Here is an 18,170-nt window from a genome sequence, read left to right as displayed (position 1 = left end):
CAAAATTACTTTCATAGCAACTAGCTGAATGCTGTTAATTTAATTTCTAAAAGTATCATGATCATTTGAATAGATCGAGGCGCATCGTTACTTTTTATTCTTTGGGATTGAAAGTAACAACTGGGAGCAAGTTGTAGTATATAATATTAACAGTTAATGAGTTAGATAGTGCGAAATAAAAGCAAAAAAATTATTGAAATTGTTTTTAATTATTTATTTATAATACATTAAATAATTAACCCATAATAAATACCCTTCACTAACTTAACATATTATTATTATTATTTTACTATAAATCAACAAACAGGATTTCTTTTTAGAAACTTTGTCAACTAATCAGCGCTAACCTTTTAATTATTTTTGTGCCATGATGTGGAATCTTTAAGGCTCCTGAGTAGTCATCACAGGCCATATCGAATCCTAATGTCAGAAGTGAGAAATAACACGTTAATTTTTATTACATATCATTTATAAATAAAGACAATTTGGATAAAACAAAATGATGAAATTGCTTTAAAACGTTTGTAAAAATCGATGAAAACTGTGCTTATTCTCTCTGACAGTCAATAAATAAAGAAACAGTTTTGCGATGTATTTTTCTTTTGTAATTCCTCATTGTGGATCTAGAAAACGAAAAAAAGTGATGAAGTTAAGAACCATCTACAAGACAGTTTGTGTTGCAATAAGTTGTAACATGGTACAATTTGTCCCATTGGCATATTACTTCTAACCTTAAAGTAGGATATTTGTTAAAGTCAGGTAATTATATGAATAACATTTAAAATGTAATAAAATGTAATAAAATGATTGTGTGTGTGTGTGTGTGTGTGTGTGTGTGCATATGCGTGTGGGTGTGGGTATGAGTGTGGGTATGGTATGTGGATAGATTGGGGGTGGGAATGGGGTGGAATGGGGTTGCGTGTGCGCGCGCGCGCACATATGTATATATGTATATATGTAGAGAAGAAAACCCCTATTATGAGGTAGGCGCCTAATATGAGATAGCGGCGTTTCTGTTAAACTAATAGACGCTATCTATTGGTTTCACAATAAATTTATTGCTCTTGGATTGAAAACTATTTAGTAGAAAATTCATTATTAGATCATGCTTGTAGTCATTATAAAAAAGGATTTTAGAATTTGGATGTCTTTAAATTTTATTGAGATGAGCCTTTAAACATTGTTTATTATTTAATAAATAAATATTTGGCAATAAATTCTTCATGTTAGAGTAAGACCGTATAGAAAAATACAGGATATGTTGAATTGCTGAATTACAGAAGTTAGATTTGATGATCGTAAAATCATAAGGCGTGAAAATCGTAATATGAAATACCTAGGATATTATTTCTAATATGAAATAATCCATGCTCCCATGTCATAAAATCGTTGCTAAAGAGTAAATGTTATTGTACAATAATAAAAAGACAACCGGAATGAATGTTAAGAGCCTATTTCTGCGATGCTTGATTCCAACTACCAAAAGACGAGTTCTGGATATAATCTATCGCATGCTCATTTTTCACGCTGGCTATGTTTGTTTGCATTTTAGAAACATGAAATAAAGTTTTTTAATTCCAATACTGATATACTTTGCGTTTTATTATCTCGGGGCATCTCATATTAGGAGCACAATTTTTTGACTTTGCGATTTGCTCACTTTTTACATTTTTTTAATTTTCAAAAAAAATGGAATTTGAATTAAATTTTATATAACATTATCTTAAAGCTTATTAAATTCCCTTCAAAATGACCTATTATTTTTTTAAATTCTGCTTATAGATTTCTAGCATTTACTCAAAATGAACTAGTTATCTCATAATAGGGGCCTTTCCTCTACATATATTCGTTCATTGACTGTCTCCCAAGTATGCGAGTAGAAATAATTGCTAACAAAGTTTAATATTTACGAATGAGACTAAAATAATAACGAAGAATATTTATTTACGTAATGCGCAGACACCTCACACCCAACGTACGCTACGCGAGCTGAGCGAGACGTACTGACGTGGCGTCAATGCAGCGACGCTAAGCCGATCTCGTTCAGTCTTATAGCACTATCTTCTTTCTTGACAAAATTATAAGCTCTGTTATCTATCCATATTACATACTTTCAACTCCGGCCTCCTCTACCTAGATTCTACATAGTAAGAAACATTTTGTAACTATGTTACATCCTATTAGTGTTAGAATTTTTGTAGTTAATTTTTACGTACCTGCGAATTAATTCAATATGTGATTATGTCATTTGAATATTTTATGTTAAATTTATGTTTTAACATTTTTTAATACTGAAGTAACATAGTTTATGAGTGAATAAAAATAATGTTTTAAAACGTAAATTCTAAGATAATTGAATAAAAGATGAATGTACATACATATTAATTTAATTTTTGATAAATGTTAAATCTGCTAAAGAAATATGCTTCCTCAATTTGTTTCTAAATTATGACAAAGTCTGACATTTTTTACGTTAATTGTTTTATGTAATTTTGTATTGCGCTGTAACATGTTCATTTTGTATAAAATTAACAAAAAAATTTGGATGGATAGTTTGAGAAATGTAAAATGTTAATGTTAAATTCAACACACAATTTTTCCACTTGTGTGTTCAAGTAAATATTTCCATCTTCTCTAGCAGAATTGTATGACTAGCGTATAGTCTCTCGCAGAATCATCAGCTTTAATTTTTCATGTGGTAGCAAAAAGAAATTAAATTCGATCTCATCTGTCCATCGTAATACGACGTAGTATTTTTCATGTTATTCACGTATGTGATTACAGTTCACCCATCATGTTGATTGGTTTATTTATTCGGACTCTTGACGGAAAGAAGTTAAGTTGATTAAAGTATGCAAGATTAAAGTGTAACAGTTTCCACGTGTGTGCTATCTTCTACTGCTCGGAATTTTCCAATGTTCGAACAGATCAACTTCAAGTGGTAGACATTCAATTATTGACTCTTTTGTGAAATAATCAAAGGCAAATCGCGAGCCAAAGGATATAAACTTAATATAAAAGTAACTCGAGAGCAACAATATTTTGAAACAGAAAAGGCATCTGAAATTTAGTCACATCGATAATATAATTATAACATGTGATATTTCACGAGCTTAGACCGCATTATATTTGATCCGACATGCGAGTTATGTGTATATCGCCTTTCTTTTCTATCTTTTTCCCATTTCCATATACAGCAACGTATACAAAATAGCTGTATGTGAATAAACGTACTTTGAGATGTTTTACATTCGTTTACACGCAATTTACTTTAAACTATTGTCGTGCGTTGACACGGATGTCGGCTCAACACATCATGCAAAATCCAGATGAAATTTTAATCTGCTTAATTCGTTTTTTGCTTTATAAAATACAATTCATGTAGATAATTTGCTGCGTTCAATAGAACATAACAGTTTGACAATAGTTTTACGATTGTCTGTTGAAATAAAGACCATTCTTCTAGATCCGATCAACACGAAGAAAACTTTTAACAGTTGCAAAATAAACGATTTTTAAATGCAATGATTCCCGCTAATTGAAAACTAATTTGTCATTACGGAAAAACAAAATCATGTACTTTGACTTCTGTTGTAACTACATATTATAGTTATAATACAATTTAAAAAAAATCAAATAGAGCGTGCAATGAGAGTTAAATTGACTCCTCGCGGTTAACATAATCTTTATTAGAAATATCGGATATTCGAGAAATATCCAATATCCGATATTATCCGATACTTTTTACTATTCGGTCGGATAGCTGGATCTCATTAGTATTCAACAATGTAGTATTCATATATTAATTAGTATTTAATAATATATTTGTCTGAAATTCTATATTGAAAGTTTGCGTCATTGATGCAGAATTTTATTCTCTCTAACTTCCCCTCCCCTCTCTTTTTTTTTAATCATATACCAGATATCTCGGGAAAATATCTGGTATCCGATCAAATAATGGCCTTACCGGATATTTTTCGACTGGATATCCAAAAATGTGACACTGGATATCCAGTAATTTTACAATCCAATATATCCCTTGTCTTCATATGGTATTTGCACACAAAACGCGGCAACGCTTGCCGCGTGACGGAAGTTAGCGCGATAGCCAATCAACTTGCTCCGAGTAATATATATATATATATATAATTTTCACCGCGTGAAAAAAGTTAAACTCAATACAGCTTTTGCCGTGCGATGGAAATAGTATTATATTATTTCTACAAGTTTTACAAGGTGAGGCCGACTTAAGAACGTAGAATTATTAGCTAGTGTGACAACTTCCGCCGCGCGGTAAACGTTATCGCGTTATATGTGCAGGAGCCAATAATTTTGAAGCGACACATCTATATAAACCAATAAGGAAGAATATCGATAAATTATGGAACAAATATAATATTTCATTACGAAGGCATGAAAACAATACTTGTTAGTTCGTTCAAAAATATATATTATACATAAAGAAAAGGGATATATGAATTCCACTTTCTTATAGCAGTAGACATCTTTATCAAACTTTTAAGAGAGTAAGTGATTGCTAATGTTGGATAAGTATATATGAAATTTGTGCTATAATTTAGCTTCTGAAATTGCTTCGAAATACGATAAGAGTAGGTCTGATAAGCAAATAATATTAACTCTGGATATACAATTCATTTAATAAGAGCGTGCAAAATTGATATAACCTTTAAAGTATTTATTAAATAAAAAAAAAAATAAAAGAATTACATAAATTATGTATTATATAAAAAAAAAATCACACTATATTATATAATCAGTGCTACAACGCTTTTGTATTAATAAATTATCCAATCACCGCTGTTATCCGTATGTAATTATTGGCGACATCTTTGAGATATACTTTCAACAATTTTACAGCATAATGAAAGTGTGACCAGGTAAATTTTTATTTGGAAATCGTCACATCAAAAAACTTTTGAGTAGATAGAAAATTTTTCTTCTACATGTTATATTAAGACACGTTCTATAGGATTCAACATATTCTAAAGGATTCAAGGCTGTTTTTCTTTACATGCACCTAAAAGAATGGACCTAAAATATCGGAAGCGGCTGCAAAGAAAATTTAAAGCATATGTAAACAAGTGAAAAAAGTGAATATCATCATTGATAAATCTACCGGATCACGGTAAGAGAAGAAAGATATGTCGATCATGTTTTTATAGAGACTGCATATTCTGCTATATAAAAATCATAAAGACGAGCATAAATTCAATTATTGTTATTAGTTATTATAATCGTCGATTGGTATAAATTTATATATCAGAATACCTTTTTATTAGAGAACTTTTTATTTTTATTAGAATACTTTTTTAATATTTTTTAATATATTAGAATACTTTTATAAAATACTTTTACACTTTATTGTACAAATAATCTTGATTCGAAATGTGGTGTACGTTAATCGAATAGAAATTTTATACATTCTTTGAGCAGTTATTGGACAGTTATATTAATTCTAGTAACTAAGAAGTAAAGCTGGGATCCCAATCAAACGCTTTATTTCTTACTATGCACAAAAACTATACAAAATCTGAACCTATTTACTGAATAAAAACAGGACAATAAAGGGATTATATAAGTACGTAGTATTTTAACTAATAACAATCTATTAACGATAATTCAGCAGTCTACTGTCTGCGTAAATATTTTTACCATGAAAATTATTTTAATCATATGAATAAAACTGTATCAAGTCTTGTCCATTTCCAATGTAGTATTGTTATAACTAATGAGAATACAGTAATATTAAACAGTAAGGGGATGTGAAAACTACTTACATATATTTCTACATCTCTAGGAAAACTACATATGTATATTTCTACGAGAGATGTATTGATCGCGGAAAAATAACTGACATGATGAACTAGACCATCGAGTTTGCTCATTCGATACAGGAATATACTATCTGTTTGTTCAGAGAAATATTACAGCATGCAACTGTAAATATTATATATAATACATATATTATATATATACATATATAGATGCTTTTATATTCTGTGTAAAATAATTTGGACGATGTTTGTCCACCTATAGTACGACTACCGGAATTGTGTAACAAACAGTAACAATCGTGGAACAATTAACCGTTTCCTTTTTATTACTTTTTTATGCTAACTTCGTTTATGGCTAACTGCGCAACTGTAGTTATTTATAGTGTACTCTCAATTTATCGATTCGTGCTAAATTAAAAAAATAATTTAAATTTGTAAAGTGTAAGTGAATAACTTCTATTCTATTTTAATTAACATACTTATGAAAATGAACAAAAAGTAACTTGCTGTGGTTACAAATCTATTTCGCAAAACTAAAACTAAACTTGAAAATTAAAAAGGTGTTAAAAATTCGTAATACACTCGTGCGCATTATATTCGTGCATTCTATTGTGTCAAATATTACTTTACACATTCATATTAAAAAAGACCAGCTCAGTTGCAAATTATTGCTGCCTCTTTTTTACAACGTTGATTGTTTTTGCCATTGTATACTATGTTGTTTTTATACTGCGAATCATTGCAGATTATACATTTTGACAGGCCAAATATGAAAAGAACTTAGCAATACGAATAATTTTGTCCATTAAAGACTTTATACCAATTTGTTTTCGAAAGAAGGAAAGTTGTAACACACTGCACTTCCCAATTTTGTTTCTCAATGCATATCTCATACTGTAAACAGCTGTTGTCATAAAAATTATGTATTGAGTTTGATAAATATTAAAAATCGATTAACTATGCAAGTAATTTTATTAAAAGGATGAATTTGGCATTAATTGATTTATGCAATGATATGCGTTATTTACTTTTTTTTTTATTTTACGTTCCACTGTGCACTTTAAACTTCGTGTCCAGAATGGCATTTATAATTTTTAGATTTTAAAATTTTAAACTTTCAAAAAATAATTTGAGTTTATGAGTAAAAATATAAATCATTACAAAAAGTATTATTAGCTCTTTATTTTATAACTGTCATTTGTAATGTAGCGTATATCCAGCTAAAGAAACCAAATTAAGTTATTAGTAAAATAAGAACAAGAAGTTTAATCTCAATAAAATTTAATACCGGCCGCATGTACACAAACTATAAATATTAATGACTATTACATTGTGTTTGATTTCATTAGACCAATAAATTCCATTTATACAACGTACTTTAATAGCATAAAATATTGGCGCAATATTGGAAAACAATGTACAGCTAATAAAGATTTTCTTTGTTTACACGCGACTCCCGATTGAAGACGATTCGGACAGTTCACGTCAAATAAGTTTCTAAAAATAAAATATGTATAAACTTTAATGGATGATGTAATACAACGTACGTTTATATAAAGCCGGCTATACTTTTCAAAAATATTCAGACGATGTAATACTCGGATCAAAGTGACGGACATACGTCCGTCCTGGCCAAGCGAATTTTTACCCAATGTTTATTACTGGCTGTACATTGTTTTCCAATGTTTCGCCAATATTGGGAAATAATGTACAGCTAATATCAAACATAATTGAGTGAAAATTTACTTACCTACGTAAGATTCGATCCGGGAACCTGTGGACTATGAGTTTCCTGCGTTATGTGTTACACCATTTCTTTGATTGATAAATGTGTTACTTAATTATACATTTATGTTATTAACATTGGCCAATCTATTGCATGCCTCATTGCATGCCTAATGTAAAGCCAATATTGTGTAATGATTGACATGCAATACTAACGATACATTAGAATTTCCTCTGTAACCAATATATTACATTCAATTACATTGAGAAATTTTGGTCAATGTATCCCCAATATGACCAATGTTCAGCCAACTTTAATTAATGCATAGCCAATATACTATGCTACTAAGGTATATTCCTTTGAAATAGCAAATGTTTCATTTGTAAAAATACATAGGACATTCTCTCCAAAAATGTTGTATACATTTGCTGCAAAGATTGCTACGCGCTCTACATAAGGCAAACTGGCAGACAATTAAGAATGAGAGAACATCGTCACATTAACAATTCTTCCATTATAATAAGTTTATACTGAGTTAGTATAGAATTTGAATTCGTCGTCTGAAAGGCCTGAAAGAATACATATACTGATTATTACGAAGAATATTATTAAGGTCGGTAATCTAAAGGCTTAGGATGCTTGTATGGAACAAGAGATCCGGGTTCGATTTTCGGCAGTTACGGTCGAGATAATATTTTTCGCAATAAATTCATTTACAGTTTTTCAATATATTAACATCTTTTTAATAGAATGATGCCTGATCAAATTATTAAAATTATTTGTCAATTTAATTCGCGATATTACTATATAATAATTTAATTGCGTTTATAAATCTGGAAAACTTCCTTCGGCGCGCAGTTCGAATGACTACAAATATAATATATGATATATATAGTATATAAATGGAATGAAAAGAAGTATAAGGCATATAAGAGTCAACGTAATTAATTATAAATGCAAGAACTATAATATGATATATAAAATGTATAATAAAATTCTGTAAATAGAGCACATTGTAAAATACATTACATTACATGTTTCAGCTCTTGGATTGAGCCATTCTCAGATAAAACAAAATTCACAATTTTAAAATTCATTTCCATCGTCATAGAAAAATCGTGATGAAAGTTATCCAATTTATATAGCGATATTGATGAATGCCTCACGGAGACTATGAATTACTTATAAGCGATTTACTGACCGATTGTCTGGAATTTCATGATATTCTAATTAAAGAAACATATTTGTTAACTAATAAATAAAAATAAAAAATAAAATTAAAATAATTTACTCAAAATACTATCAATTTTACAGAAAAACTGCAAGAGATAAAAATCATTAATTTTCCTCTCATAGAACTTTAAGAATTTTTTCGGAATTTTTTATCAACTTTTTAGTACTGTATTTTTTTATTTTTACCAATATGAGAAAATATAGTATTAAAAAATTCTGAAAAAATTCTGAAAAAATCAGAACTTTATGAGAAGAAAATAAATGATTTTTGTTTCTTGCAGCTTTTCTATAAAGTTGATAGTATTTGAGTAAAAAATTATTCAAGATCAATATTTAACAATTTTTAGTAATTAATATCTTAACTATTGCGAAAATTGCAAAATAATAGAGGACTTTTCAACTCAGTTTAGTCCGCTCTATCTATATAAAAACAAAAGGCAAAATTGGCAAAATTTTCAAGACACTCTGTATACACACACACACACACACACACAATATATATATATATATATGTGTATATTATACACAACTAATATTGTGTATACACAATATTAATTTTATATAATTCAGTAGAAAATATTATATTTTGACTAAAATAATTTCAAAATAAACTACATAGAATTAAATATATTTACATTAAATATTTATGTATATTGAATTAAATGTTTATTATGTATTATGTATAATTGAATTAAATGTAAATGTAAATGTATTAACAATATAATTTTTTTAATGTTGACGAAATTCTATAAAGTTAAACATGATAAAAAATGCAGACGTGCACAAGTGCATTGTTGTGTTCTCTAATACTATCATGGATAATAATCTTTGTTTGCATAATGCGTTGTATAGAATGAGAATGTCCCGGAGCTGTAATATTAATTTCGCGATATTTATAGCGGTCACGTACAATTATAAATTAAGTTCAATGTTTAATTTGAATTGTCCAAATTTTTACAATGTTTAAAATCGTTATATTGAAATAAAACACAATTATAATTAAATAATTGTTTTTATTTTCTAATTTAAGAATTTCTTCCATGTAATTTTTAGCGACTGTATTTCATATTGCATAAAGTAAAATTTATCCCGTGAGATATGATGCGTATTTAATTTTATATATATATATATATATATATATATATATGTGTGTGTGTGTGTGTGTATGTGTGCGCGCGCACACACACATACAGGGTTAAAAAAAATTCATTCAGCATTTATATGGTAGAAAGTACATATATTGACAATGAATAAAAACCTTTAGTGAACATAGGTCGAAAGCTCAACCGTTTCTAAGATATAAATATTTTTGTTAGCATCACGAATGATTTACTTGCTATATCTATTTACAGAAAGTGTTCCATATGTCCTCCTTCTATTTCTAAACATGCTTGGCATCTTCTTTTTACAAAGTCTTACAGTTCTTGCAGAACACACTTTATAAACACTGAGGTAAACATCGCATGCGACACGTAAAAACCAGTAAGTCATTCATGATGCTAACATACAAAAATATTTATATCTCAGGGTGCATTCCGTTTCATGCATGGTGTGCATAATATATCATTTCTCCTTGTTTAACATTCGGTGGACGACAAGGATAAATGATGCATCATGCGCATCATGCTTGAAACGGAATGTACTCTCAGAAACGGTTGAGCTTTCGACTCATGCTCACTAAGATGTTTTTACTTACAATTAATATGATGTGTATTTACCATATAAATGCTGAATGGTTTTTTTTAACACTCTGTATATATATATATATATATATATATATATATATATATAAACTTTGACACAACATAGAGTTTATTTAATTGATATGTTAACTCTTCGTTATCAAATTTTGTAAAGTTTCACGAATATCACTTTGGATCAAATTGATCGATTGACGCTGCCATTCTAATACTCTGTCTAATATGAACAAAAAAATATAGAATATACTTTGAACATTATAGAATGTGTTTTATTAATAATAACTAGGAATGCACCGGATTGTGAAATTATCGAATATCGGATATCGGATATCCGGACAGAATGTAACATCGAATATTCGATATCCGCGAATTTCTTCGAATTGGATATCCGACATTTTCCAAGAAATTGTCTTCTAAAAAAAATCCTATAAAGAAAAAGAATTAATTGTAATTTTGCAACAATGTATAAGATATTAGTTGCTTTTAATTTACACACAAGTGAAATTGAATCTGAAGTGAGCTGAGTATTTTATACTCAAATTAATAACGTCACTGCTTACTTTGGTAAAAAGTTATCACATATGTCAATACAAGTTTATAACTTCACTTTGAAGTGAGAGACTCACTAAAGCACACGCGGTCTCGATCTTGTGCAGATTATGGGTAAAAACTCAATTGAATCTCACTTGTCAGAATGCAAAAGGAACGCGCATTCAATTAATTATGATTATAATTATGATTATAATTCTCAGTTATAATTCTCACGTCACAAGTGAGAATTATCTGAGAATCGATGTAAATGGAAAGCAATTATTATAGCATCATGAATTAATATGCATGCTTATTTTTAGAACATTTGTATAAGAAAAAATCAACAATTTAATGATATCAAATTTCAATCTATTCTCGGAACTTGTGATATTCGGCTATCCGGTAGTAAAAAGGGTAGTAAAAAAGTACCGGATAATACTGGATATTTTTCGGATATCCCTAATAATAATATTATGAGTCAAATAACATGTACACGTAAAAAAAATAAAATTTAACATAAAAAGGCGTAATTTCTTTATTTTTAATTTTTTAATTAAAATTTTAGAATGGTATTCCTAAAATGTAGTACTTTTAGATGAAAATATGTACTGATATGTAATATGTAAAAAAATTTTTTTTTTTCGAATATGAAGAAGTTTTATTATTTTTTCTTCAAATACGTGCTTCTAATACGTTTTTTAATAGTCTGTCTCAACTAACAGAAGAGATTTCAAACTTCTGATTGATATCGCATAAGGTATCGCATAAGATATCGCTCAATTATGCCGTAATCATATAGAAATCCAGATTACGGATCATTTTGATGACCCATTGTGATAACGAAAGGTTAATTAAATTTATGGAATTTTTCCTTTTTTTCAAATATAAAATTTTTATTGTTGTGTATTTATTGTTAGACGCAATACTGGAAATAATCCTATCTTTTTACATAGAAGTTGTTTTTGTTTTTATTTCTTAATTTTTTAATGATTGTTTTAATAATTGATGTTTCATTATCACAATGTATTGATATTTTAAATTTATCATTAAAGTTGTAACAAGCAATTTGTATTAGAGAAATGGCGATTATTATGGAAAATATTGCGGTTGCAATATAATATGATAATTACGGTTTGCTCAATTCGTTTAATGTATTTGCACGTAAAAACAAAATAATTCATGAAACAACTGATGCTGCGTTCTCATTATACATATATAAAATATTAAATTAACTATTTTTAAGTACCTACTATTTTCATTAAGCTTTACCTTTACTATTATATTCATTTAAGTTTAACAAATTTAAGCAAATAAAAATATAACTCTCATATGTACTCGTACCCGTGTCAAGCGACATGGTAGCGTTGTAACGCTAGGGGCAAAAAGCATAAAGTACTTAGAAATATAAAATGTGACGCGTGGACGTCACTACATACATACATGTTCGTGACGTTGACAACGTTACTAATAATGAGTTTGCTACTAGCAAAAAGTTAGTTTTCTCCGGAATTCTTATGTCAACGAATTTTTAATTAAAAAATTACTCAGACCACATTTTTTGATGTAATGCTTAATTTTTTTTTATATAATGCCATCCAAATAAAATTGGTGCAGTCAGTATCAAGATTTCGAGATTAATGATTCAACAATGTAAATGTAATATAATACATGAGGATATATAAAAGTTATATTGTTGAATACAAGATTATATTGATATTATGCTACTTTTAGTTACTGCCGACTGGAACGAAGGAAATACTGCAAAAACATCGCAAAAACTCACCTAGCATCTTTAATACTCTCCTAGATGATCGTCCAGGATAATGTCTGCAGTTTCTCGACTCAGTTCTACCTGGAACAGTCATGTTCGATTTTCTGAGCTTGAGGCCGATTAGCACATAGAGAAACGTGATCAGACACATCGGTATCACGAAGAACAGAAACGTGGACAGCTCGAACGAGTGGCTGACGATGATTCTCTTGACTGTGCACATCACCATGTCCGGATGCTCGTTATGTCGGACTACACCAAACTGCAGGGCCTGCGGTAGTGCGAACAATAACGCTACTAGCCATATTATCAGGATCAGTTTGATCGCACGGGAGAGATTCGATAGAGTCTGCGAGAGGAATGGATGACAGATTGCCACATATCTCTCGACGGTAAAGGAAGCAATAGTGAGTACCGATGCGTTTGTGGATGTCTCCGACGCGAGGCCACGCAGTACGCAGAAACCCTCACCGAAGATGTAGGGATACTTGCACCAGACCAGGTACATCTCCGCTGGTAGACCCGACACCAGTAGCAACAGGTCTGACACGGCCAGGCTAAAGAGATAATAGTTCGTGGCGGTGTGCATAGACTTGTTGCGCGCAATCACGATGCACGTGCTGACGTTGCCGATGATGCCGGTGAGGAAGATCGCCGCGTAGATTATAGTCACTGGTATCACCACGTACAGAGAATCCCGATATGACATGTTGGATGACATGCTCGTGGATCCTAAGATGTCTACGTACGTATCATTGAAGTAATGCTCCGATGACGACGCCAGATTGTCATCGTAGCTGGCTTTTAAGTAAGTGCTGTTTGATAAGATGCGGGCCATCGCAATCTCAATCACTTGATGCGCGCGTACTTGGAAAATCCTTTACTCCTTGACATTAATAATTTTTTAATTTTTTCATAATTTATAGCAAAATCAGGACATTTCTTCCTTCTTGTTAATCCTTGTCGATTAGTCTCATACAATAAAGTTTTGGTCTGCTGTGCGCACCATTACATTCTTTTTCTTTTGTTTCAATATTTTTTCGTTTCGTTTTATCATAAATAAATTAATCTCTCATATAAAAAAGATAGGAACGAAAAAAACTTGATGTCTAATTCACTTAATTTTTAAATTCAATCTCAAAAGAGTTATCAAATGAAATTATGTATAGATCCTATTTTTGTATATTCAAATTATAGTTATTCTTATATCTACTGTATAAGTTCGTTTTACTCCTTGGCATTCTGAATCACTTGCAATAATTAATTTTCTTTTCTAATAATTCGAAGTAAAATTCAGATGTTCTTTTAGTTTGCCAATTGGTTTTATATAATAAATTTTTGCACGCATCATTATTTCATCATTTTATTTTTCTATTTAAGTTTCTTGTCGTGCAAATAAATGTTGCAAATAAATTAGCCTCTTATAAAAGATAAGAACGAAAGAAACTTGCGATCTATCTTATTTAATTTTGCAAATCAATTTCCAAAAGTTGTCGAAATTACGTATAGGTCTTGTTTCTATATTCAAGTTATAGATCTTCTCACATTTACTATAGAAGTTCGTTTCAAATGGGGCGATAACTTATTTTATTACTGAAGCATGTACGAGCTTGAGATCACGAACCTCACGAAATGTTTCACAAAATGAACTGAAGACAAAAACAATGTTACGATGTCGCTTTTTATCAAACGCCAATTCGAAATAACTATTTTTTTTTATATTTTCGTGTCGATAGATTGCTATTTATTTAACTTCCTCATATATATGATAGGTAAAGAGCACGTGACGATTCTTTTTCCCACTCAAGACTGATTGCGCGATTTTGCTCGTGATTTGTTTGCTTCTGAACATTTGTTCACACAAAGTGCGATACGGCCACTACGAACGCCGGTCGAATCACGACTGTCGACGTCGCGACGCGCCGAAGAACGCCGGCTGTCCATTTCATCCGGCAGCTTCAGCGCTGGCGCGCCAATGTCTCTCGATGCTTCATGTCTACCGGAATTTCTCCCTTCTACTTCTATATCTTTTTACTTTGGATCATGAAAGATAATAATAAGGACATCCTTGTTATTTTTTCTTAGAGTTCTTGAGTCGTATACTCGTCCTTCACACACGCACGTACGCACGCACACACACACACACAAAATAAGCACGTTCAATCTTTATGGTGACATTTATTTACTGAAATGCTAAACAAATTTGCGATTTTATTCCATTCCTGATACAGACTAAGTTATTTTTATATATTTGTTCAGTAGTTCAGGTCATTCTCTCACTCTCTCGCAATCCTTTTGACATTTTTCTTTTATTTTAACATATTCTTTTAAATATAAAATAAATGATAAAAAAAGTCGCTGTATGCAAAAATATGAAGAACAAAATAATCTGAAGATATTATCTTATATAGCCAAAATTGATTTTGTGATATTTTTATAAACTCTTCTACAAATACAACAAGTAATTATCCGATAGCAATTATGAAGCCGTTCACAATCGCGCGCATTTCCATACACGTGTCCTGTGCTTCATTACATAAGTCGAAACTACATAAACTTGTTTCGAATCGAGCAACGCAGAAAATAAATTCAACATATAAAATTGCTATCCGTGGGAAAAATAAAATTATTAACTATTGTATACATGGAACTATTTTAATATTCTCAAGCACTTTATCAATAATATAAATTCAAAATCACCTATGTAGTGAGGCGCGCATTTGTATTATCGTGTATTTATATTTATCTGTTAAATTAATTTGCAAGAAATAATCAGATTATTCAAGGTCATTATTACGCGTTAAAACGGATTATTATCCTTCGCATTTGTTCTGATAATAGTGTCATGATTCTTCAATAGTTTGTATTCCAGGATGCTAGCGTTATCAAAATAGAATAAAGTGCGTCGGCGTTCGTCTCTACTTTCACAATTTGCGGCAACCTTAAGATTGCAAACAGAGACTGTCATAGACATCATTAAGGCCCGTAATGCAACATAATCATCTTTGCCAATTAACACTTGAGATACCAGTTCCTCCCTTCCCCTCCCCCTTAAAACTCTGGTCCTTCTCAATTTACCGTGCTTTACTATATTTCCTTTGTCTTTATTTTTACCCTGTGATCCTGAAAACTATCAATTCATCCAACCTTCTTTTCTCCATTAACGGTTCCTATTTTAAGGGCACGTTTAGATTCCTATCCGAATGCTTCCTCCTTATTATGTTATCTTTGTTTATTATTCGGTAAGCAATAAGAATAAAATGATACCTGGATAGCATCCATGAATATAGCCTATCTAAAGTGTCGGTTATTTACTTTAACTTTAATCATGCTGTACAACTTTTAAGAAACTGTATATTTGATAACTTTGATAATTTATTATTTATTGCTATACACTATTTATTATTAATTGATATTCTACGAACGATATCGTGCAATTTGTACGTCAATTCTTGCTGTAAAGAAAGAATTCATAAAAACTGTTACTTTTGTCAGAGTCTCTCATAATAATGCTCTTGAGCATGACCTGTTAAGTACAAATTAAGTTGCGAGTTACCCAAATAGTGCATAGTGTGCATTGTATTGATTAACAATTCTTAAGCTTTAAGTCTTTACGTTAATTGATCATTTGGACCGTACTGTGAAGCTGACCCGCATCTAGTTTAATTATCTTGTTTAATTAATATCTTTAGCAACATTGCACGCGCGCGCGCGCGCGCAGTCAACCATTCCCGTCCTTTGTTGTGTCCCGTACCTCATCCTAAGAACAACGTAAGATCCATTCATTATTAGGACTTTATTAAGTATTAATTACGTTATTAATAGATCATGTTAAACGTCGAGACACTAAATCTTCATAAATGGAATCGAATAAAGAGAGAAAAAAATTGACTTTTACAAACAACCTATTAAAACTTAAATTAGAGTTAATAACAAAATGTTTTCGAAATCATGAGCTCAGCGCGAATACGATACATTTGAATTATAATCATATCTGTCATGAGAGAAAATTTTTCTTTAAAGGAAGATCATTTTCTCATGTAATCATTTGAACGCACTGTATTCTGCGGAATACATGCAATAAATAATAAACATATTTGCATGTTATCTGATTATATAAGCAACAAGTGATTAAAATAATCATAATTATGTAAGATTTTTAAAAGAAATATTTTATTCTTTTGCATGACTCAAGTGATACATGTTGATTTATATACATTATATATATATATATATATATATATATATATATATATATATTGTTATATATGTATATATTTCTTAAGAAATTATAAAACGTCAATTTTATATATGAATCAACATTATCATTTGAGTTATGCAAAAGAATAAAATATTTTTGTAACTATATATATTATATATATATAGTTATATATATAGTTAATATATATATAATAGTTATATAACTATATATATTATATATATATATATATATATATACATATAAAATAATATATGTTACTTGGAGATTATATTTCTGTAAAAAATATTGTATTAAAAAATATTGCGATAATATATTTTTCGTTTATATTCAAATCAACATATTATGTTTGAAATAGAATGTAGAGAATATAAAAATATATTTACAGATCGCATTAAGCATGAGATACAAATGAAAAGCACAGGTAATAGGAACAATAGATTTCAACCTATCCAACCGTGTATTGTGGAAACACGTTTTTTGACAGATAGAAATCTATTATTTTCTGCCTTTATTATTTATTGCCTGTGCTTTTCAATTGTTTCAAACTTTACCTCGTATAATAGGAACTTATCTCGACGATATCGTATTTTACACCTTCGACATTTGTATGCGAGTTTACGACACTTGAGAATGCAAGAAAATGTCATTATTATATTTTAATGATATGATAATGCAAAATGCTTTGCTTTTTCTATTATATAGTAGGAATTGGCATAAAAATTGTTATTGTATGATATTTGCATGATATTGCACATAAAGTAGCAGTTAATAATAATAAATAGTATACACAGTTGTAAATAATATATTATTAAAATTCTCGAATACAATACCTTCTAAAGTTGCAGAGCATTAATTATATTAGTAAGTATGTGTCATAATTATGGATTAATAATACGACATCGTTCGATAAACTATAATACCGGTTGACCATATATAATACCGGAAACCATACTTTCTCAATTGAGATTACATGTAATACTTGATATTATAACGTAATTATAATTAGAGGTAATAAATCACCGGTATGCTATGCAGTATCCAATTAATGCAAATTGAAGTTAATCGTAGAATCTCCGTTACGTTCAGTAATCGAAATGTTACAATTAAATAAGCATTTCTTCTTTTTGAATTAGAATTACTGTTAATTAAAAAAAAAATTTATTTTTCCGCCTGTACTTTGTAAATATTTTAG

The 18,170-nt window shown here is 29.8% G+C and overlaps 1 protein-coding gene across 1 annotated transcript in view; it reads right to left on the bottom strand.

The window, feature by feature from the left end:
* LOC105154115 (pyrokinin-1 receptor) overlaps nt 1-16,796 on the bottom strand; it is a 33,684-nt gene extending 16,888 nt beyond the window's left edge. The window contains exon 1 of the mRNA XM_011069420.2: nt 12,769-16,796. Coding sequence (XP_011067722.1) covers nt 12,769-13,594 — 826 coding nt within the window. The 5' untranslated portion in view covers nt 13,595-16,796. The remainder of the gene's footprint in view (nt 1-12,768) is intronic.
* Between the last annotated feature and the right edge of the window lie 1,374 nt (nt 16,797-18,170).

This window comes from Acromyrmex echinatior, chromosome 6 (genome assembly GCF_024713525.1).
Source record: "Acromyrmex echinatior isolate Ae372 chromosome 6, ASM2471352v2, whole genome shotgun sequence".
Classification (NCBI taxonomy): Eukaryota; Metazoa; Arthropoda; class Insecta; order Hymenoptera; family Formicidae; genus Acromyrmex; species Acromyrmex echinatior.
Note: the sequence above shows the minus strand (reverse complement) of the source record. Positions and strands in the feature narration are given on the sequence as shown.